General features: G+C 33.7%; 1 protein-coding gene across 1 annotated transcript in view; it reads right to left on the bottom strand.

The window, feature by feature from the left end:
• Nucleotides 1-1022: 1022 nt before the first annotated feature.
• Nucleotides 1023-22890, bottom strand: part of ERCC6 (ERCC excision repair 6, chromatin remodeling factor) — a 110857-nt gene continuing 88989 nt past the window's right edge. The window contains exons 13-21 of the mRNA XM_051981881.1: nucleotides 18602-18820; nucleotides 18011-18121; nucleotides 17736-17855; nucleotides 17119-17213; nucleotides 11556-11701; nucleotides 10800-11465; nucleotides 8630-8834; nucleotides 6748-6826; nucleotides 1023-5566 (exon numbers count right to left, since the gene is read on the bottom strand). Of these exons, the coding sequence (XP_051837841.1) occupies nucleotides 5156-5566; nucleotides 6748-6826; nucleotides 8630-8834; nucleotides 10800-11465; nucleotides 11556-11701; nucleotides 17119-17213; nucleotides 17736-17855; nucleotides 18011-18121; nucleotides 18602-18820 (2052 nt within the window). The 3' untranslated portion in view covers nucleotides 1023-5155. The remainder of the gene's footprint in view (nucleotides 5567-6747; nucleotides 6827-8629; nucleotides 8835-10799; nucleotides 11466-11555; nucleotides 11702-17118; nucleotides 17214-17735; nucleotides 17856-18010; nucleotides 18122-18601; nucleotides 18821-22890) is intronic.

Raw genomic sequence — 22890 nt, 5'->3', positions numbered from 1 at the left:
ACTCTGGCAGATCATCAAGTTTTTTAAAGTAGGGCAATATAAACCTACAATTCTCATGTGGTTTTCTTGACAAACAAAACACTCCATTTTTATATTTTTATGCAGTTATTTCAAGATTACTTTTAAAGTATGTGATGCCATTTTTATATAGGAATTGAGAGAAAATGTAAGGAATAGTAATGGCAATGCAATCTTGTCTTTATACTAACATGTGAAATACATAATACTTTTTATTATAGGCTGCACTTTGCAGACTAAGGGGCACAGGGTTTCAAAATTAATAAATAGGAAAAACAAAATGATGATAGCCAAAATTCAAACTAAATCGATATAGGAGTTCCTAAAGACTTGATAAAGATACTATAGTATCTCTTCTCTCTTTCAAACAAACCATAACAAATTTAAATATTCTACACTGAAAGAATGAAGAGAGGAAATTATGAATTTTTCCTCCTTCATTTGCCTCAAGACTAAATTAGAGTTACGAATTTACTAAATAAATATTCAAATCTGCAAATAAAGATTTTTATTCTCTCTCTTGAAATCAGCAGCATATACAAAAAGGCAATCTGCAAAATTAATGGATTTAGAGTTCAGTTATAAAACATGCATACCAATATATTTTCTACAGTGAAGTTTGAATTTAATGTGTAAGTAACTGGCACCATAGAATATGGCTGCTTGTGTGAGTCATAGAGATGTAGTGAATACTGTCTGTCCCATTTTGTGAGAGATTTAATCTGTTATGGCAAAGTTGGCTAGCTAATCTTAATGTTAGAATAATCTTTCTATATATCATTCCTTTGTGTGAATGCTGTCACATTTTAAGCTCTCTGAGCACACCAACTTTGTCTTATCTTTGTATTTTCAGCACATAAGATACAATAGGTATTCAATATACATTAAGTGAATCAATCCAAGAGCTTGTGATGTCTTCTGGCTTGTTTTGGGTAGGAATTGCTCTATGAGAAACCTTTACTCTCCCCCTTAACAGAACAGAAAGTTCAATAACCAGAAACCAGTAGTTTTTAACAGATCATTTATATTATTGTCCCTCAAAAAAAAAAAAAAAAGTTCTTTAGCAAACAGGCATCAATTTAGAAACTGGTGGCTATTTATATCTCATCAGTAAGGACTAACCTGAATAAATACAATTTCAAGATCAAATCCTATTAGCATTCATTAGCAAAAAGTACATCCTAGTCTTCTGTATACATTAAATCTCAACTTCTTTTTTTAGACTTAAAACACATATTCCTATACTTTTGGACCAACTTTGCAGTTAATTGCAAATATTCAGCTCCCATCAATTTACTCAGTCACAATATTGAATGTACGATATTCTTGATTTGTATTTTTCCTTCTCCTCTGAAATTTTTATTATTTCAAAGGAAAAGCTGCATAGTAGGAGATGGCATGGAAAAGTTAGAGAGGATAAAACTACAAAGACTAAAAACACAATGTCTGAAAAACTGAAAAAGACAAAGACATAAGTAGAAAATAAGTTTCTACTTAAGTAAAAAAAATATATTCTTAAAAGAACTGCTTTGCATCTAAAAATGGAAAATATGTGTTAATGGCTTTAAACCATTACAAAATAAAGGAATAATTTTATAGGTTATTTTCCCAAGAAATCAATAAGCATTTATTAAGTACCTATTATGTACTAGATACCATGTTGGTCCTCTTACAGCACAAAGAAAAAAATGAAATAGTATCTGCCCTCAAGGAATTTACATTCTAAGGGTGAAATAACATGCACAGTGATAAGCAAATACAAAATATATGTAACATAAATACAAACTAATTTCAGGAGAGGAAATCATAAGCAATAGAGAGGCTTAAGAAAAGTCTTCTTTAGGAAAGAGGCAGTGTTAAGTTCTTCATCTGAGAAAGAAATTAGGGATTCTACGAGGCTAAGATGAAAGGGGAATGCATTCAAGGAACAGATGTCAGCCTGTGGAAAAGCAGAAGCAAGAGATGGCATGTCTTGGGTAAGGAATAGCAAAGAAGTGTTAAGCTGGACTATAATAGACTGCATAAAGGTAAATAATGTGTGGAAAGTACAGAAAAGAGCTGTAAGTCATATTGTAAAAAGTTTGAATTCCAAAAAAGAACTCTATATTTGATCATCAAGGCAATTAGCTTTTTGATGGGGGAATGGTCCTGATTGTAGGGTTGTTGTAGGTTATCACTTTGGCAGCTATAAAGAGAATGGATTAGACTTGAGGCAAGGAGAGTAACTAGGAGACTACTGCAGTAAGACTAGGCAGGAAGTGAGAAGGGTCCAAATTAATGTTCTGACCCCATGAGGAAAAAGAAGAGGATGGATGTGAAAGATATTACAAAGAATCATCAATAAAACTCAGCAACTGACTGACTATATTGGGTGAAGGACAGTGAAGGGTCAAGAATGACTCCAATAATGGCTAGAATCTTACCCCTCCACAGAAATAAGAAAGTTAGAGAGAAAAATTGGTTTTGGCAGAAAAAGAATGAATATTGTTGAACACATTAAGATCACAAAAAGATAAAAAATGTCCAGGACAGCTGCAGAATGTACTCTAATTGAAAGGATGGAATAGGGATGATGATGAACTCACAAAGAGAACTAAGAAAAATCAGACAAGTAGGAGAGAAAAGAGAAGCCGGGGTAAATAACATTCAATACATCCAAAAACTGAATATTACTAAGAAAAAGGGCCATCCAACTTGGTAATTAAGAAAGCATTAGAAACCCAGGAGAGAACAATTTCAGTTGAGAAATGAAGTCCAAAGGCAGACTGCAAAGAGTGAGAATGGGAGTGGAAGCAAGAAGAAAAGGGGTTCATGGAACAATGGTGTAAGGGCTGTATAAGGGCTGTATGAGATATGGGAAGGCCTTGATGTGTCCACAGGTCACACAAGAGGAGCCAGTAGATGGGGAGAGACAATGGAATATCTCTTACCCATCTGTGTGACTGAACTTTGGGTTCCTGTAAAATGAAAAGGTTGGCTTCAATGGAGCAATCTACTAAGGTTGGCAAAAGGGGATGCCTATGAGGGCATCTGTGGAGAAGCTGGGTGAGGAAATCCAGGTCCCAAGAGAAGAGGCTGGCCTTGGTGAGGCAAAGGACAGCAGCGTCTTCATCAGAATGTAAAAGAATGGAGAGGATGAAGATGTGTCAAAGACTATTGAGAGGAAAGAAAAAGGAGCTCAAATAAACAGCTCTTTTGTCAGCAAGGTAGGAGATACAGTCCTTGCGTAAGGTTTCAGAAGGAAAGGAGATGATGTGAAAGACTTGAGGAAAAAAAGAGGTTTGAAACAGCTGCCACAAAGAAAGTGACAGTGAGTCAATTAAGGAAGAGTAAAAGGGATGTTCTGGATCAGTGAGAGCCAAGCTGAGATGGATAATACAAATAAATCTGTACTGGAGCGGGTTGACATAAGTTGCAAGATTTCCTCCAGCATGTGAACAGAAGTCAAAAAAGAGACAGCAGTGGTAAACCCAAGGTTTGAGTCTGACAAATCATGAGCAGCAACAGGGCAAGGGATCTGAGAATAAAAGACAATGTCAAGTTGAAATTATTTTGCTACACACAGGGTCAAGGTTGAGAAAGGAGAAAATGAGGCATTTGAATACCATTAGTAAACATGCTTAGTACAGTAAGTGAATAAAAATACACAATAATAAAATATGTAGCAAAATCTATATACATTTCATTGTTGGATTTTCAGAAGAAAACAAAAATCAAGAGATTTCACCAAAGTACAAACTTTCTATTATGAAATGCTACCAAATATACATTCAGCACCTTTCATCTTTATTAAGCCCTTTAATTTTTGAGGCATTATTGCCATGTTTACAGATAGCTAAACTGACAATTTAGAAACTTGCACAAAGTCACAGTAGATCAATAGAAGAGGAGAAATGAGAATTTTACCTCCCAGTTAATGATAAAAACTTGACAGCATTTCTAATTAGAAGAAAAGGTTATGGTTTCACTTGGGTTTACTGTAAAAACCAGGAAAGCAATGAGCTTAAGAAGACAATTTGCATGTTTGGGAAAGGAAAAAAAAACATTCACAGCTATTATATTTGCCATGAATATTTTTGTTTTACAGAAATATTCCAAGTATCAGGAAGATATGGCTTATAAACTTCATTAGGTTCGCCTAAACCCTAGTATAACTACTTAAGGTTTTAGGACTTTCCAACCCTAGTTCAAAGAGTCACTTGGCATTGTTTTTGTCTGAAGCAAATGCATTATAATTGTAGTTTCTGATAACTTTCTTCTAGCTCTTTGTAGGAACTATAATGTATTATCTATAGTTTTCATTCTATAGTATTAAAAATACTTCATAATTTATGGGGAAAACAATAGTAGCAATTCATAAAACTAGTAATAAAATGGTTTGGGGAGAAAATTACTTTTCTTGATGATAAATTTAAAAAACACTTTAAAACTGAATATCAAAATAATTATTACTATAACATATTAGTAATCTAATTTGTGAAATAAGACTGATCAAATGTGACAAAAGGTTTTTGGACCAATAAAAATAACATAGTATTCTTGTCACCATACTTCATGAGTTTTATAAATAATAAACTATGATATTTTCCCTGATATTCTTTCATGAAAGCTCACAAAATATACAGAACAAAGGAACTTCAAAATATAAGTGTTAGATCCCTGAAGACAAATATGGAACTTACAAATATGAAAAGGATATATATCAGATCCTAGTGTGAAAACTTCCTACACCAATTTACCTCAATAGAGAAAAGTTCCAGAAAGTGGTCACCTGAGGAACATGGAAGTGAAGTGATTGATCCTGGGGCTCTGACAGTGAATAAAGGCCAGAGGCAGGATGAAACCTCAATTTTTCCTGATTTCAATTATACCATGCTGTCTCTCTGCTTCACAGTTCTTATTGCAATTTTCAAAAAATATTTTTTAATCAGCATCATAACTCTTAGCCAGCATCATAACAATAGTTTCAAAAATTGGATAAGAAGTTCTTCCTTAAAGCTGCAGTTATGAGGTAGATTCAATAATAAAATAAATATAAAGCGGTTTGTGTTTATATAATTTTCTCAAATTATATACAATACATATGTTAAATAAGACTCATCTACAAATTTCAATGATAAAAGATTCTTGGGTTTCATCAGCAGAACTCGGGCTTCAGCTTCCACACACCTTCACCATTCACACCTCGATGAAACGTGCAAAGATTTCTCAGAAGTTCTCGAAACACACACGATTGTGATGTGGATAACTTGGATTCAAATTCCTGCAGAATCTCTTGTGTGCTTGCCTGTCCATCAATGCGAGCCTGGAAAGCTATGAAGTTCCTCATTTCTACCAAAAGGTCATCATGCTCTGTTACAGTGGATAATGGAGCAGAAGCCTGCTGAAGGTTCACATTTTCATTTTCTGGTCTCTGTGATAAAGTAAGATGGTTTCTAGTTCTCATGCTAGCTAATAGTGATGATGAAGCTAAAGCACCAGATGAAGATTCTCCATCTTCTGTTTTCCCACTAAAATGAGTTTGAGTGGCATTTTTTAAATCAGCATCCTAAAGAGATTTTTAAATAAAGTTAAAATCTGAAAGCAATTAAATCAGTTAAACCAGAACATTTTAAATTTAATTCAAAATACAAAAGGCACGCCAAAAGAAAAATAAAATTACTAATTTTATTCTTTAAACCAAAGTCTACCTACATTCCTAAGCATTATCATGAAATTGGAGTCAAATCCAGATGATATTAGAATTTTTAAATTTAGTTTAACAGAACGACCATGTCCCCAAACCATATCTTAAGTACTGAATTTTGGAATCCTGTACAATGTATATTAAGCCTGAAAATTATCACTACTAATAAAGTTAGAATGGTCAAAACACATTAGGTGCTATAGCAACAAAGAAAAACTTTCTGGAAAGCCTTTGACCAAATTCTCACTGTTAATTATATTCAATATGTCACCTTCTTTTTCCTCTTGAGGCAACTGGAATTAAGTGACTTGCCCAGGGTCACACAGTTAGGAAGTGTTAAGTGTCTGAGATCACATTTGAACTCAGGTCCTTCTGACTTCAGGGCTGGTGCTCTATCCAATGCACTACCTAGCTGCCCCTTCAATATATCACTTTTAATAATCTTTGGGGGTTTCTATCATCTTGTATGAAGTTGGGGAACAACCAATATTTTACAATGATACATTGTTCTGGCAAAATAATTAAGTTTTCTTATTAGTATTGTTCTAAAAATAGGCCATATTCCTAAAATGAGATCTCACTTAAGTGGAAAAAAATGCATACCCACTCAGTGAAAAAAAACAAAACAATTAAATTTACTTGGTGATTTTGTGTAAATAAGAGACTAGAAAAAAGGGAAGTCTACATGTAGATAATTCCTCATTTGAGGTGATTGAGGACAAAGAGGAAAAACAAAAATTGAATATAAATCTCTATTTTCTAAGCTATCTTTGGGGTTTGGGAACTTCAATTTTTAAATTATGAAGATGCTTGCTCAACTTATCTTTCATAAAACTGACAGAAGTATTTGAGTGAATAGCACTCTAGGAACAGTAACAAATTTAATAATTTAAAGATCAAGTGATTTCTGACGCTCATATGAAAAAGTTCTGTAAACCGCAAAGATCACACATTTGAAGGATGTATCAGCCCCCAAAATAATCACATGGAACATGTTCACTCATACCCCATCATGCCCCACAGAGGTAAATAGGGTTCATTACCTGACCCTTCTGTTTTGTAGGCTTTGAAGAAGGCTGAGGAGCAGGCAAGCTAGGATTCCTTTTCTGTCCAAATCTACTCCTAAATAAGAGAAACGTTTGCATTTAGTGTCTTGGAGCCAAAATATCCAAACACCCCCCTCTCAAGAATTCCTTTCGGGAATTTTCAGTTTCCTGGGAAGCTGAGGTGGGGTGGGGAAAAATGCCATGCCTTGTTTCTCAGGTGGCCCTCCTTAGAGAGCCATCTTCTGCTTTAAAATAATACAAAATGTCCACAATCAAATAGGGGTTACTAAAATAAATCTAAATCCTGATGGCATCTACCTTCGACACCTGCTCTGACATTTTAGCTTGGGTATGCTCCTCTCACAGAGCACACTATCTCATCAAAGAACCAACCAGCATTTATTAAAGGCTTACAATGTGCATGTGGGGCCCTGCCAAGTGACACAAAGAACCTGAGAGACTAATGCTAGAGCTACAGTTCTGGGTATCTTTTCACAGAAGTTATAACTGCACTCATGGGAGATCACCAACCAAGATGGATAAGGAGAAAGGAAGAGAAGATCTAGCAAAGAGTCTTAAGGGACCATCATTGAGCATGGCATGGATCAGGACACAGCCAAGGAAACTGCACTGACCAGACAAGAAAGGCCAGAAGGCATCACTAATCCCCAGAGAGGAGAGAGTACTTAGGAGAAAGCAGGTTAGGGTGCCAAATATTACCCAGAAACCAAGAAGGATTAGGACTGAATGAAGGCCATTAGATTATTGTCAGTGATTAAGAGATCACTGATACCTATGAGAATGTTACAGAAACCAAATTGCAGAGGGTTTAGAAGAAAGTGAAAAGGAAGTAAAATCACTTCCTATAAATTCACCAGGAATTCAAGCTGAAAAGAGGAAAAAAGTAAGGAGCATGGCAGGACCAAGGCTGGGAGCAGTGTGTTTGTAGGCTGCAAGGAAAGAGCCAGTAGACAAAGCCTGAAAACCGGAGATCAATGCTGCGAAAGAGAAAAAGAATCAGAATGAAGGGTAGATGTAGAAAGGCTGGTCTTCACAAGTAGAAGGACCATCTCTTCTTTAGAGACTTAAGTGGAGCGTGTCAGAGGAACATGAGATGAGATCTAAAAGAGGGTCCTCTCTGCCTATTTCCTCATTTTTTTCTGTGAAATGATGCAAAGTCCTTAGTTGAGAGGGAAAGAAAAAGAGATGGCATTAGAGGGAATCAATTAGAGAGAGGAAGAATATTGCCCTGCTGCAAGGAAAGTTCAGTTTACATTAGAATAACTGATTATTGTAAATTGGTTAATGTTCTTAATTTTAATTAATTATGCTCTAACTTCTGTCATCCACTTTTATTGAAGAAGTATCCTTTTTAATAATAGTTTCTAAACTGAGGAAAGAAAATAAGCAACATAATGGAATGAGCTTCCTATCTGCTCCAACTCTAAAATGTAAGTTGGAGGAAAATTGAGTCTTTGTAACCCTACTTCTCAATATCACTCAAACCAGTCTAATAACAGACCATAAATAGTCAACTGTGTTTAGAAGACACAGTTTTAGGAGTAGCAATTTCCACATTTAGGATTTACATATAGTGACATGAGATGATCATGAATTATCTTTCCAACAAGAAAGCAATATTTGGAATTGTTTCTAGTATTTAACAGGTTTGGAGATTATTGAGCCATGAAAATGAAGAAGCAACATAATACAGTAGAAAAAACACTAAATATGGAGTCAGCGGATTCAGGTTCGAATCCTGCCTTTCTTACTTAATGAACCTCTTTAAGTCTGTTTTCTCATCTCTAAGGAAAGGAATTGTATTAGAAAGTTCCTGAATCTATGACCTGAGCAGTCTATGGGTAGTAAGATCTCTTACTTTCCTCCAGCCGGTGCACCTGACAGACCATTACTGCCCGTCCATGTGGGCACCCCAGAGACAGCAGTCAAGCAACGCTGACGAGACATCTTCAGTGCTTTCAATGCCTCCTGGGCTACTCGATTTGCCTCTGCTTCCACTAATACGTAATCCGGACTGGAAGCCTCCATAATAGCATCATGTTTCATGACACTGTGAACTCCTACTAGGGAGACAAATCAAAACAGCAAATTGAAATAAGAGCCCATGCTTGTACATATGCTAGTTATGGTACTGTCCATGCATTTTTAAAAGGAAGGTAAAGATCATGTGCTCAAAAAAATTTTTTTAATTCCCAAATTTTAAAACTCCTTTAAAAAAACCTGGAATGTCCTCCATGAACTCAAGCAAAGTGAAAGGTATTTATTGTATACAAAGTAACAGCAATTTTCTAGGATGGCCAGCTATAAATAACTTTGCTTTTCCCAGTAGTACAATCATCCACAATTATATTGAAGGACTTATGATGAAAAATCTTATACATATCCAAAAAAGGAGCTGATTGTGTCTGAACATAGACTGAAACATTCTCTCTTTTTCTCTTTTTTTAAACTTAATTTTTCTTGAGGGTTTTTATTTTCATTAGGATAAGAGATTTATGTTTTCTTTCACAACTTGACTTCTATGGAAATGTTTTGCATAATTTCACATGTGGTTTCTTAATTGTGGATGGAGATAAGGGAAAGAACCTTTAGAACTCAAAAATTTTAAAAAACAAATGTAAAAACAAATTTGTTTTAAATGTAATGGGAAAATATTAAATAAGTAATTTTTTTAAAAAAGAAATTCTTTAAAAATGAAATTTGAATCTCTTGCTTTTATATAACATTTATTTCCCAACCATCCAAAGAGCCATATCTTTTAATAAACAATAAAAAATAGAATGAAAAAAAAATTCAGCAAAACTAACACATCAAATATGTTCAACAGTATATACAGTATCCCACAATTCTTCAGGAGTATTTGAGTGATTATAATTATACTTCATTCACATCTGTTTGTTATTTTTCCCATTTTCATTGCTGTGGTCATTGTGTAATATTTTCTCCTGGTTTTTACTTCCTTATGCATCAAATTTATTTGTCCTTAGTGTATATAGCACATTTGAATAGTGTCTGCCTCCAGAGAAAGATGAACATTTAACATTTAGCCGGTTTTAATAGTTTTATTCATTAAATTAAGGAAATTAAATCATTTGATTTTTAAATTTTAGCAACTAAATATTATTTTTAAAATGCAAACTTATCATATCAAATTTTGAGACTTCCAGCAAACTCAGTATACATATTTAAGATTTAGTTCATTACAATGAAATTTACTAATTTCTTAAAGATATATAGAACAATTCTGAGGAATGTTCTAAGATTAGCTATTGAAGGATATACATTCTTATTTGGATTATTATATTTGTTTTTTAGTTAGATTTTTTCATTTCCTTTATCTCAATTGTTCTTTGTAGTTTTCTGTTTCTAATCTGCCTTAGATGGGGGGATCTATTTGTAATCTGCTTTGAACTAGGAAATCAGTGATCCAAGCTTGTTATAAAACTTGTGTCTAAAATTGCAGTAAATAAGGTTATGAGTGAAGACCCAAGGGCCTTCATTAAAGACCATTTACTTGTATTTGGAATTTTAGCTATGTTCTGGATACCTGAAGCTGGCAAATAAGTGAAAAAACAGTGAATAATTAAGTCTAAAATTTTAAATCATAATCATTGGTAGGTCGCAAATTTTTAAAAAAACATTAAAAGCTGAATCATTTAAAATTAATTTCTAAGATTAGGTATAACATGCAAATTAACTGGTTACTATTTTTTCACACAGCATCATAACCATTTAAAGTCTTGGCTATCTTTGTAAACAGTTTATTGCTATGAACTAAAATCCAATTTTAAAAAAATTATATTTCCTCCAAGGTTTTAGAAAATATTAAAGGTAATTTTCTTTTTCTTTTTTTTAAAGTTTGATGACTACAACTATTTTCAAGGACAGAAAGAACTAAAGTATAGGAGGGTAAATGTTTTGGGGTTAGGGTCTGCACAATGCTTTCTGCTCCAAGCTTATATAATAAATAAATTGCTTCCATTTCCTGATTGTGGCACCCTTATGGTAAACCCAAAGAAAAAGATTACCTGATCTTTTGAAAAGCTTTTCCAGAACATAATCGTCATGCTTTTGCTCATTTTCCTCTTTTTCCTCATCATGCTTCTGGTACTGTTTCTGTTTAACAAGGTGTGGGATGCGTGTTCCTTCAAACTTGGCATCTTTGGAATGTTTGCCTGTATGAGAGTTCTGCTTCTGTCCTTTGTGCTTTAGAGTATCCTTTCCTTCCACAAAATGATGTTTTGTTTTTGACTTGTGTTTACAGAACCGGTTCTCAGTCTGCTCACTCTCAATGCTGCCATCTGGTTTGGCCTGCAAGCTTTTCTTCTCATAAGGAAGCTGCTTTGTATCTAAACCTTCATCTCCAGTAGAACTGAAGCTTTCAGTGAAACCCAAAGAATTTAATTTTTCCTCATTCCCTAAAATTGTTACAATCTTTGATGATTCATCTGATGTGGAAAATGTATTTATAAATGCACATTTATCTTGTGTTTGCATATTATCATCTGTTTCTTTTTCCTTGTATTTTTCTTGAGACAAATCTGCAGTGGATTCAGATATGTTGGCATCAGATAAAGTGCTGCATTCTGAAGAAACATCTGCTTGGTTCACACCTTCTCTATCAGCAACAGGAAAGGAGTTAGGAAATTTTCTTTTTGAATGATGTTTAGGTGCTTGAACATCGGAACCAGTTCCTAATTTATGGAATTAAAAAAGGAAAAAAAAATCCTTATATTAAATGAATTAGAATTATACGGCTTTTAAGTGATTATTTTATACAATACCTGCAAAAATAGCACTAGTTTCAGTGCTTTGAGATTCATCAGGACTACTGAGAGTAAACAGCTCATAAAGATCATTGGACTTGAAAAAACGTCTTTGTTTGGGATCTTTCAGTATTCTGTTTGTCAAAAACTGCTTGAAGATTTGCCTAAAAATAGAGGGGAAATTTTGGTATAAAATAATATTAAGCTATACTTGAGAGCCTAATTCTTAAAATGCAATAGAAATCTATAATAATTTTACCCAATAGAGTTCTAAAGCAGTGGGTGAGAGGTGTTACAGAATTACATTATTAACCATTACAGTCAATTAACTATAAGAATTTTTACTTTAACAATTACATTAACATTAACAGGTAAATGATATTCCATATTATTTACATTCAAAATAGAAAAAAATTTCAGCTATAATGAAAAAAGTTTTCCAAATTCAAAGAATTTTTGAATTCTAAGTAATACATTTTTCAAAACATGAGGAGTCACTATAAAGGAATGCAGTAGGTGTCTAATGTTCATTATTTCTTTACCAATTCAGAACCATACTTAATAGAAGAGGTCCAGAAGAATCCTCAAGTGTTCCTTGTAAATACCAGTACTTTGCATTCAGACTTTCTGCTTTCTTTCTTTGTTCATTTTCTAAAACTTTGAGTTCTAAATTCTCTTTCCCTTCTGTCCCTCCCCCTGGTGACAAAGCAAGCAACCACTATTCTTAAGAAGTCATGCAAAATATATATCCATATTAGCCATGTTAAAAAAAATAATGTGAAAAAATATGCTTCAATACCATACTCAAGACTTTATAAATTCTACATTAGAAAGTAGATATCATTTTTCATCATGAGTTCTTGAAATTCTTTTGGATCCTTTCACTGATCAGAACAGCTAAGTCTTTCAGATGATCATCATTATATAATATTGCTGTTATTGTATACAATATTCTTTCCTGGTTCTACTCACTTCACTGAGGATCAGTTCATAGAAGTCTTCCCATATTTTTCTGAAACCATCTCACCTTTTCATTTCTTACAGTACAAAAGTATTTTATCATAATTATATACTATAAATTGTTCAGCCATTATCATGGTTACTAATTATCTCTATGAGAATGATGCACAGATCTATGTATCCAACCAAACTATTTTGTATTTGCACTTATTTTCTTCATATTTATAATATATATATAATTATGTGTGTATATATATATATCCTATATATCATTTATTTCTATATTTGTTATCTTCCCCATTTGAATATGATCATCACTGAAAGCTCATACTATTTCTGTTTTTGTATTTGTATCCACATTCTACTCTCTTATCATTCTACTTTTCTCTACCTATTGCTTGTCTGGTCTATCAGGGAAAAAGAGAAAGCCATTGCACCTTACATCAGTGTCTTTCCCATTCCTTCTTTTTCAGCTAAACACTGTTACCTAATGATGCTGCTAATCTCTATCTGAACTCATGCCTCAGTGATTAACAACACTGTTCCCTCCTACTAAATGTTCCTCATCTCAGTGTTTCAGAACCCCTACCATGCAAATGTTTTTCTCTGTCCCCTATCACTCATTTATTCCCTATAAATTCCACTTTAAAACTGGTCATCCCTTGTGTTCTCTGAGAAGCTCTACAGATAACCAACTTATTTTTTTTTTCAAACCATTTATTTACACATCCTACTGCTGACAGTTTTCCAATCCCAGCCCAATCATTTCTCTCTCCTCCTCAATAAACTTCAGTGGCTCCCGAATAGCTCCAATTACAAAGATACAGTGCTGTTTGGCATTCAAAGCTCTTTATATTCTAGTCTCCTCCCACCTTCTTTACACCTTCCTCCCCAATAGGTACTCCTTAATCAAATGACATTGGTCTCTTGGCTGTTCCCCAAACAGAGATACTCAGTCTCTTAGCTTTAAGCATTTTCTCTAGCTGTGCCTCATGCTTGGTGCTCTTGATCCTCTGCTCTGACTACTGACCTCTTTGGCTTCCTTTAAGTTTCAAATAAAATCCCATCTTTTATAGGAACAGTCCTTTTGAATTCTGGCCTCTCTATTATTTCCTATTTCTCTTGTACATAGCTTGTTCTGCATGTATCTGTTTGTATATTATCTCCTCTCATTGGACTGCAAACTCCTAGAGGGCAAAGCCTGTTTTCTTTTGCCTCCTTCCTATCCCTTGCACTCAGCCCAGTGCCTGGCACCTAGTAGGGCTAAATAAATACTTATTGATTGACTGATGACCCCGCAGCCTTTGACAATACTGACAACCTTCTTTTCCTTGGCAATTCTTCTCTAGGGCTTCATGACCCCGCTCTCTCCAGGTTCTCCTCTTACCTGTCTGGCTATTCTTTCTTGGTATCATTTGCTGGATCTTTATGCAAGTCAGACTTGTGGACCATGGACATCCCTCTGACCCTTTTTGGTTCTTCCTCAAAAGCCATTTTGCTTGGCAATTTCAACAACTCATATGGGTTTAAATATTTTATGCTGAACTATAGCCTAAAACTAGTCATCCATCTCTAACATCTCGCCTAATCTCCAGTCTTTTATCTCCTACTGCCTATTGTTCATCTCAAACTGAATATTCTGTAGACATTTTAAATTCAACAAGTCCAAAATTAAAGTCATCATCTTTCCCCTTAATTTTCCTAGGGCTGCATGGGCACCCCCATTCTCCCAGTCATCCAGCTGACTTCTTTCTCCCAACACTAGGTCTTTTACCAATGTCTATTCACTGGACTTCTGTAATATTAAGCTCCCTGTTGCCACCACTCGGTTACAGGCTGTCATCATACAAATGTCTCATGACCGGACCCTGCCCAATGTCTCTCACCACTGCAGCCTATTCTCTACTCAGCTTTCAAACTGGCCTTCCTTAAGCACAGCTCTGATCACCTTACCACCCACCTCCAATGAATAAACTCCAGAGGCTCCCTCTCACCTCCAGAATCCATACAAAACCTGTTTGGCTTTTGAAGCCTTTCAAACTCCTGCTGAGTTCTTCCACATAGAGAGGCTTTGCCCTCTAGGAGTTTGCAGTCCAATGAGAGGAGGTAATATGCAAACAAATACATACAGAGCAAACTATGACAGGACAAATAGGAAATAATAGAGGAGCCAGAATTCAAAAGGGCTGTTGCTGTAGAAGATGGGATTTTAGCTGGAACTTAAAGAAAGCCAAAGAGGTCATTAGTCAGAGCAGAGGATCAAGAGCACCAATTATTCTCTGCCTTTCCCCCAAGTATTCTGCCAAACTGTGACACAGGTCTCCTTGTATCATTCATGTGTGCATTCAATGCACAAGACACACTGTCTCCCAACCAGGCCATTTTCACTGGCTATCTCACACACTTGAATTCTTTCCCGTCTGTCTCTTCTGCCTCCTAGCCTCCTGGCTTCCTTTAAATCCCAACTAAAATCTCATTTTCTACAAATAGCCTTTCTTTCTTGATTCTACTAAGTATTAGTGAGTTCCCTTCATTATTACTTCCAATTTATGCCTTATATAGTTCCTTTGGTCATAGATGTTTCAATGTTGTCTCCTCCATTAAGCTCCTTGAAAAAGGGGAACTATTTTCTGCCTCTTTTTTTTTTTTTTTTTGTATCCCTTGTACTTAGTACAGTGCTTGGCACATAGATAATCTTTATTAAATGACTGTTATTTATCCATAAGTCCGTAAATAAAATCATTTTAAAAGTTTTACAATTTTGCAATGGCAAGTTAGCCTATTATCTTCTTCTAGTTTAATTCTGTCCCAACTTGCTGTACATTTTTGCTGTCCAGTCAAGACATAAATATATCTCATGTTCCCTATCCAGCTGCTTATTATATAATATGGACACTAGTCTTCAAGTAGCCCTAACTCTTTTGAATGGTTATAGAGTTGTGGATCTATTATATTCCAGAGCTTAACTGCAAACAGTACAGAGTGACATATTCAGGATTAGCAGGAGAAAGTCACTATCCATATAGAACTCCTTTTAAACTTGGACTCCAAACTTGATCTTCTCTATCTTAATGGAAAATATTGTTTCACTAGTATACCTACATCCATCTATTTATGTTTGACTGATAGACCTGAGGGTTAAACAAAATTATTTCTGTTGTTATATTTTCCAAAAAATCACAAATAATTTTGATGTATGGATAAAAGCTCCTTTGGAGGATGAAAACTTTTAAAGTGGCATTTTGTTATATTAAATAAATTATTTTTTATAATCAGTACATAGTAAATATAATGAGATCTTATGTATATTTTCTATATTCTTCAGTTTATACAGCAATTGAAAAGACAGTGTATTATGGAATAATACCTGCATAAACTTGCCCATTCTCCAGCATACCTGCCACTGACGATGTTCTCAATTTATGTGTAGATAATTCTCATAAAAACCTCATGTAGATGGAAAGATAAGCTTATAGACCAGTAGTTAATGATCTTCTTCAGGTCATTTTTTTGGTTACTAAAATTAGAGTGTTGATTTTTTTTTTTCTTGAGACCTTTGGTAACTTGCCCTCTTTAAGATACTTTGTGAACTAAACCGTCACTATTCTCACAATTGTGTCACCTCAAACTACAAATATCCTCTATATTCAACTTGTTCTAATTCAGCTGCTTTTCTTATCTTCGTTTTCTTTAATGCCATTGCTGACCCTATTATGATGATAATGCGTGATGGCTCTACTGAATTTGATAATGAAAAAAGTTATGAAAACTTTTAAAGATTTTTTTTTCAATTTTCTTCTGTTTATTATTCTTCAATTTCCATTCTTTAAATATATACACGTAAAACTTCCTAAAACCTTAAAGGCATAACAACTATTCCAATAAAGTGGAATGACATTAAGATAACAACCTGTTCCCCTTATCCATTTAAATTTTATCTAAGCTCTGAATTGGGACAGTCATTGGAAAGCATTTTGAAAAACAAACTGAAATGCTAAAATGACCCTAGAAATCCCACTAAGACACCAAAGGACACCTCAAGATAGATAAAAGTCAGAAGAGTCCTGTCTATTATTTATGGTAAATCTCATGATAGCAAAGAACTAGAAACAAAGTAGGTTCCCATAAATTAGCAAATGCCTGAGTAAACTGAACTATGGATTTAATGGAATATTTTTGTGTCATAAGAAATGACTGTGAAGATTTAGGTGAAAAAAACAAAAGACAGTGTTTGCACAGGGAACGAAACCAGGGGAAAATTATAACAATGAAAATGGAAAAAATAAAAAGTAAAGGAATGTGGTGTAATCACAATCAGAAGAGCTGAAAACTTCATTGTAGAGGTAGGGGATGATCATGAATATAGAATAACACATACACACAGTCATAGTTAATATACTGGTAGTCTTGCTGCCTTTTTTTTTCTTTCTCCTTTAAAATATTTGTTATAATGGCAGGTTTGCCAGAGGAAGGATATATTCAAAAATTAATGTAACAAAAAAGAATTAGTTTTTTAAAATAATGTTTCAAAGTCTTGGCAGATATGCTTTTGGTTTGATTCCAAATATACCCAATTAAGTTAGAAAACATTAGTGAGAAAATGATTGTTGATTCTGCTGACCTGTGATAAATCTTTTCTTCAATGGTACCTGCAGTCAGGAGCCTATAAACAGTCACTTGTTTCTTCTGGCCTATTCTCCAAGCACGCTCTCGAGCCTATAAAGACAATATATCATCTCAACTGAAGCTTAAGTCAAAGATAGTAAGTAGTGTCCTTCCTCTCACTCTAAAGTTAAAACAACATTTGAGAGAAATAAACAGGTCTGTCACAAATAAAGATAGGCAACTTATAAAACCAAAACTGTTACATTATGACCTAAAACCTGCAATTCAGCAATTCAAAATTTTATCAAGCATATTCCATTATTTAAAATATAGCAAATATAGAAAAATCTTACATTAATGATGAATTTATTTGATTATATGAGTCAGGCAGAAGATATTTTCCTAAACATATATTAATTGTGCACAGCTCCCAAATTTCAGGAAATATTGCTATCCTCAAAGCTCAAATATAATTACTAGTACTCTACACTGAAGCAATCCAGTGGATAGAGTTAAGTATAATTAAATTATAAAAACACATACAGAAATCTGAGCAGACACAATTAATATCATATTTCTTATAAAGTTAACATAAAAATAAGCTCCTTATCTTTAATTTTTAACATAACAAACCTGCGTGTCTGTGCTGGGATTCCAATCAGGGTCATAGATAATAACTCTGTTTGCTCCTGTTAAGTTGACTCCTATTCCACCCACACGAGTGGTAAGAAGAAAGACAAATATGGAAGTGTCCTGTAGGCAAGAGATACATTTAATTTAATATTTAAATTTAAGGTTAGTCACAAATGTTAAATCTACTTTTTTTAACACTAGTTAATATCCTGCGGAATTCTGGCAATGAATACTGTAGCAATTGTGCTCTATTTTACTAACTGATAAGATCTCACCTCATTGAATCTCGTGATAAGAGGCTGTCTTGAAGCTATTGTAGTAGTTCCATCCATCTTGAGATAGGAATATTCTCGTGCTCTAAGAAATACTTCAAGTAGATGTAGCATCTGTAAGGGTATTAATGAAATAATATACAATAAATGCTTGTAGATATCTATGCATCTTATATCTTCCATTCAGAAGCTGCAAGGTAGACAAATATAACTTGTACAAGTAAAACTCGTACTGTGTTGAGAGACTTATTGCACTCTTTCAAAAAAGTTTGTTGATATTTTTAATTCTTACATCAACTCTTAATTTCCAAATATACTCTTCCATCCCTCTATTACTTACTAAATCAGCCCTCACAATAGAGAATAAAAAAAAAAGCATTCCATATCCATAAATCCTCTACCATCATAAAGAAGAGAGATAGTTATGCCCCAAGATATATAAAACAAAAGCATTCTTTCACTAATTATTTATTCTAGCCAGTTTAATAAAGAAAATTACATTTATTTTGGATGATCACCTCCCTTCTAGAGTTGTATTCACAGAAGTTAATCTTTAAGAATTATGAGTTTCTGATTTAGACCTTATATACTCACCTGTCTTGACTGAGAAAACAATAACACTCGATGACCTTGCTTGTGCCATATTTTTAGCAAAGATTCAACCACTATCATTTTTCCAGAGCGTTTCCAGTACCCAAACTGGTCAGCTTCCTCTAATTCATCATCTAGAATACCTTTTATAATCTTGGGACCTCCAGAGAAGAGATCAGGGTGATTGCATATTTTTCGTAATGCTACAAGTCCTGAAAAAACCTGAAAAAGAAATAAAATTCTCAAAGCAATACACTTCTTCATACTAGTGTTTTACAAGAAGCAAAAGCAGATAAGATATTAATATGCAGGAAATATTAAACACATTTCTCAGCATCAGCAGTCACTCTTTTCAACTCATGTACTTTTTCTTTATAAAACAATACCTAGTTTCTGTTACAAATTTTGTCAGATTTTATCTACTACTGCTTAATAGAGCCTCATTTCATTTCTGTGGTATCTTTATTCAGTTTACTGATGCTTGAGCATGCTATCTAGTGGTAAATGAGGGAAACTGCATCCTCTTTTCTAAAAGGGCCCTTGTAAAAAAACAATGGAATTGTTTTTAATACTTTTGCTTATTCCAACTGGGAGTGGAAGGGGATTAAGTTCAGAATTCCTTGGATATATTTAAGAGACTTGGGCCATGAAAATCACTTCCTTGTCCTACTCCCCAAAATCCAATATGGCAAAATAAAATGTATAGACAAAACAATACGGTACAGCAGGAAGAACAAAAGTCTAGAAATCAGGAGATCTCGGCTCATGTCCCAACTCTCATGTCATTGGCTCACTGTATGACTGTGGGAAAGTCATTTAATCTATAAGGTAAGGAAGCTGGGCTAAGTGATTTCTAGATGCTTCCTGCCATGAAAAGTTCTATACGTTACGTTTAGTGTATAATACATTAATTTTATATCAAATTTATGGCAATAACAAAACTGGATTCTTTATGTGCTATTTATAACTTATAGTACATTAAAGACAATGTCTTTCTTTGTCTCCCTCTCCCCAGCTGTCTGTGTGTTTTCTCTTATACAAAACAGGAATGAGGCTGAGCTGGATGCCTTCTGAAATCCCTTTCTAAATCAAGACTCTTATGATCTATTACATAGTTTTGGAAGAAGAACAATTTTATAACTTGAGAGTTAAAGGCATTCTGAAAAATTGATTATTTGGTTTATGATCTGTTGCTAATTATGTTTATAATACTTTGTGACAAAAATCACTTGCAATGTGAAAGTCTATTTGTTAAACAAGGCAGAAGAAACAAGTTCTGCCTGTAACATCTGTATATACTGCATGATTCAAGGCCCTAAATTATCTGGCTTTAGTCTTATCTCACACTCCTCCCCTTAATATGCTCTACTTTCTACACAAAATGGACTCCTCTCTATCCTTTGTTCATATACTGTCCTTTCTCACTTCCGTGAATTTGCTTAAACCATACACTATTTCTATTATGGACTGAAATATAATGATCCTCTTTGTAACTGGGGATACAAAGCTGAGGAAGAGGGGAAGACATGCATGAATAATTGTGATACAAGGGACAGGGAAAAAGAAGGCAAGGACAAGGTCTAAGTAAAATAAGAACAGCAACTAAAGAAGGAAGTGATTAATTTCTAGAGTTATCAGGACCGTCTTAATTGAGGAACTGTGAAAGATTTCAACAGATAAAGAGTTACAATTACATAAAAATGGAAAGATGGGAGAATTTTTATGACATTTCCAAAAAAATACAACTTACATTACATTAATAATAATAATAAAGGGTTTTGAATAATTTATGTTATTTAACCTATATAAGGAACTGAAACCAAAAATGTAATTCCTACTCCCCCAAACCAGGATATTCTTTATAAGCAAAAAAATGTATTAAGTAATGGGATCTTTATTTCATAATCTTTATTGAATGTAGCAGACAACATTACTAAAAAATATATTGAGAAAAGAAAGAAAATAATCACTACATGGAACTTTTTTTACTCAAGACACGAAGTCCACTAGTTCCATAATCCTGGTTACCACAATACCATCTGAGGAAGGAAGTCAGATTGGAAAGAGTCTTTGCATTTTTCTATTATCATCCAGTGTTTCTTGAAGACTAAAATGGAAGCATGGCCAAAGTGGATAGAGAGGCTGAGGTTCAGAATCAAAGGGTCTGGCTCAATCCTACTTGTAGGCTCAAAACCTACTTTCTTAGCTGACTTTGGGTCAAATCAGTTACTCCTCTCCAGACCCATTTCCTTTCTAAAATTTAAGGGTTCCTTTGAAGTCCTTTCCAACTAAATCTATGATCCTAAAAACAGGTGAAAGCATTTGTAGGATTCAATGTTTAAAAATTAATTTCAAAGCCTGGTAATTAATTTCCTTTTCCTCATTAGAAAAAAAAATAGGTGTAAAAGAATCAATCCCTTCTTTGAATATGCTTATTGTGCCAGGTGAAAAGATAAACCAAAACTGTCAGATGATTTGTCAGATACCTCTAATCCTGGATATGTATCATTATTTAAGCAAAAACGCTCTTAATATAGGAATTAGACTTTTCTGTCCCATCCCTTAAATATTTTGGATTGTATTGCAATGCAAAAATAATTGCATGCAAAATTCATTTTTACACTAATTTATACTAATTAGTACCTAAAGGACTTAAAACTTGTTATTATACTTAAACTTCAAAATTCATTAATTCCATCTACTGTGCCACCATAAGAACAAAAAGAACTGTTATCCAACAGTTTAAACATGAATCATCTCCAATATCTCAAAAAACTAGCAGTATTTGTGACTGAAATGATGAAAGCACTGCCTATAGTCATTTTTCTTTTTTAACAGATATTCCTAAATTTAAAAGATTTCTCACCTATAGTGAGAACTGAGACCAAACACACCCTAAATTGAAATAACCAAAATATAAGGATACCAGATTTTTCACCACAGCATCAAATACAATCTAGCAGAACACTCTAAGCTAAATCTGAATTTTAATGATACTTCTCTGATAATGGAACGTAACTAATAAATGGCTAAAGCATTAATAAATCACCAATGAGAATCTCTTCAGAATACTAAAATTCAAAATGAGAATGTACAACTAGAAAGACATGGACATATGTAAGATATTTCAGAAAATAAACAACAAATATGCAAATTATTTAGATATTTTTCTATTCTAACCAATGAATACTAAATAGAAACTAAGATAAAAACTACAAGAAAAGATGATAGCATTAAAACTTAAGAAATACAGATATGTTCAATCTAATTTTGGACAATTTTCTTCCCAGTATTCCCAGTAATGCTTGTCAAATAGAAAGTTTTTTCCCCCTTGTAATTTATGTGCTTAGGTATATCAAAGATTACCTTTTTAAGTTTAATTTGTATAATTCATCATCTTATCTTACTTTTCTATTTTTAAAGCCACACAAAAATATTTTGATCAGTTATCTAAAAATGCTTGTTCTCTACTTAAAAAAAACAAACCATAGTCCTTGATATTTTAGATCATTTTCCCCCCAAATGAGCAACATTTTGTCTAATCCAGTAAATGAACTATTTTGATTATTATGTCCCTTAATTTATAAATTAATTTATGTAATATCATTGTTTTTGCATGTTAAAGTCATAAGCACTTAACTAGCCCTCTAATTATAAAAATTCTTTATTTCTTTAAGGAGTATTTTATAATTTCATCTGTATATGTCTCAAGTATATTTTGGTTGATTAACTTACAGAAATTTTATAAATTTTGTATTTATTGTAGTTGTATTTCCTTTTCTATTTTTCCTCCTGGGTTTTTGTTTTATATATTCTGTAATTTAGAGAAAGAAAGAGAAAGAGAGAGAAGGAAAGAAAAAAAGAAATATAGACATGGAGTATTAAGGGCAGGAAGTTACCTTCTTTGTTCTCTTTTCTACTTCCTATTCAATATTTTGATTTCCTCTCCTCTTTGTCTCCTGGCATCCTTTAAGTTTCAACTGGACTCCCAACTATGGCAAAAAGTCTTTTTCAACTTTCCTTTACCTTAATACCATCTCTCTAACTCTATCTCTAATTTATCTTTTCTTGTTTGTACATAGCTGTTTGCAAGTTGTCTCCCCCAAAAGACTGTGAGGTCCTTGAGAGTAAGGACTTCATTTTTTTTTGCCTTTTTTCAGTATCTTTAGCAATAAGATACAATCAGGAGTTGGCTCACATTACTCACTGATAGCTGACTGGCTCTAAAAGTTACTAGAAAATGATTCCGCCTTTTCTTCTAAGAATCACACAAGAGTTCTGGCAACAAAAAG

The sequence above is a fragment of the Antechinus flavipes genome, chromosome 2, assembly GCF_016432865.1.
Source record: "Antechinus flavipes isolate AdamAnt ecotype Samford, QLD, Australia chromosome 2, AdamAnt_v2, whole genome shotgun sequence".
Lineage (NCBI taxonomy): Eukaryota > Metazoa > Chordata > Mammalia > Dasyuromorphia > Dasyuridae > Antechinus > Antechinus flavipes.
The sequence above is the reverse complement of the archived record's forward strand: the minus strand, read 5'-3'. Positions and strand labels throughout refer to the sequence as shown.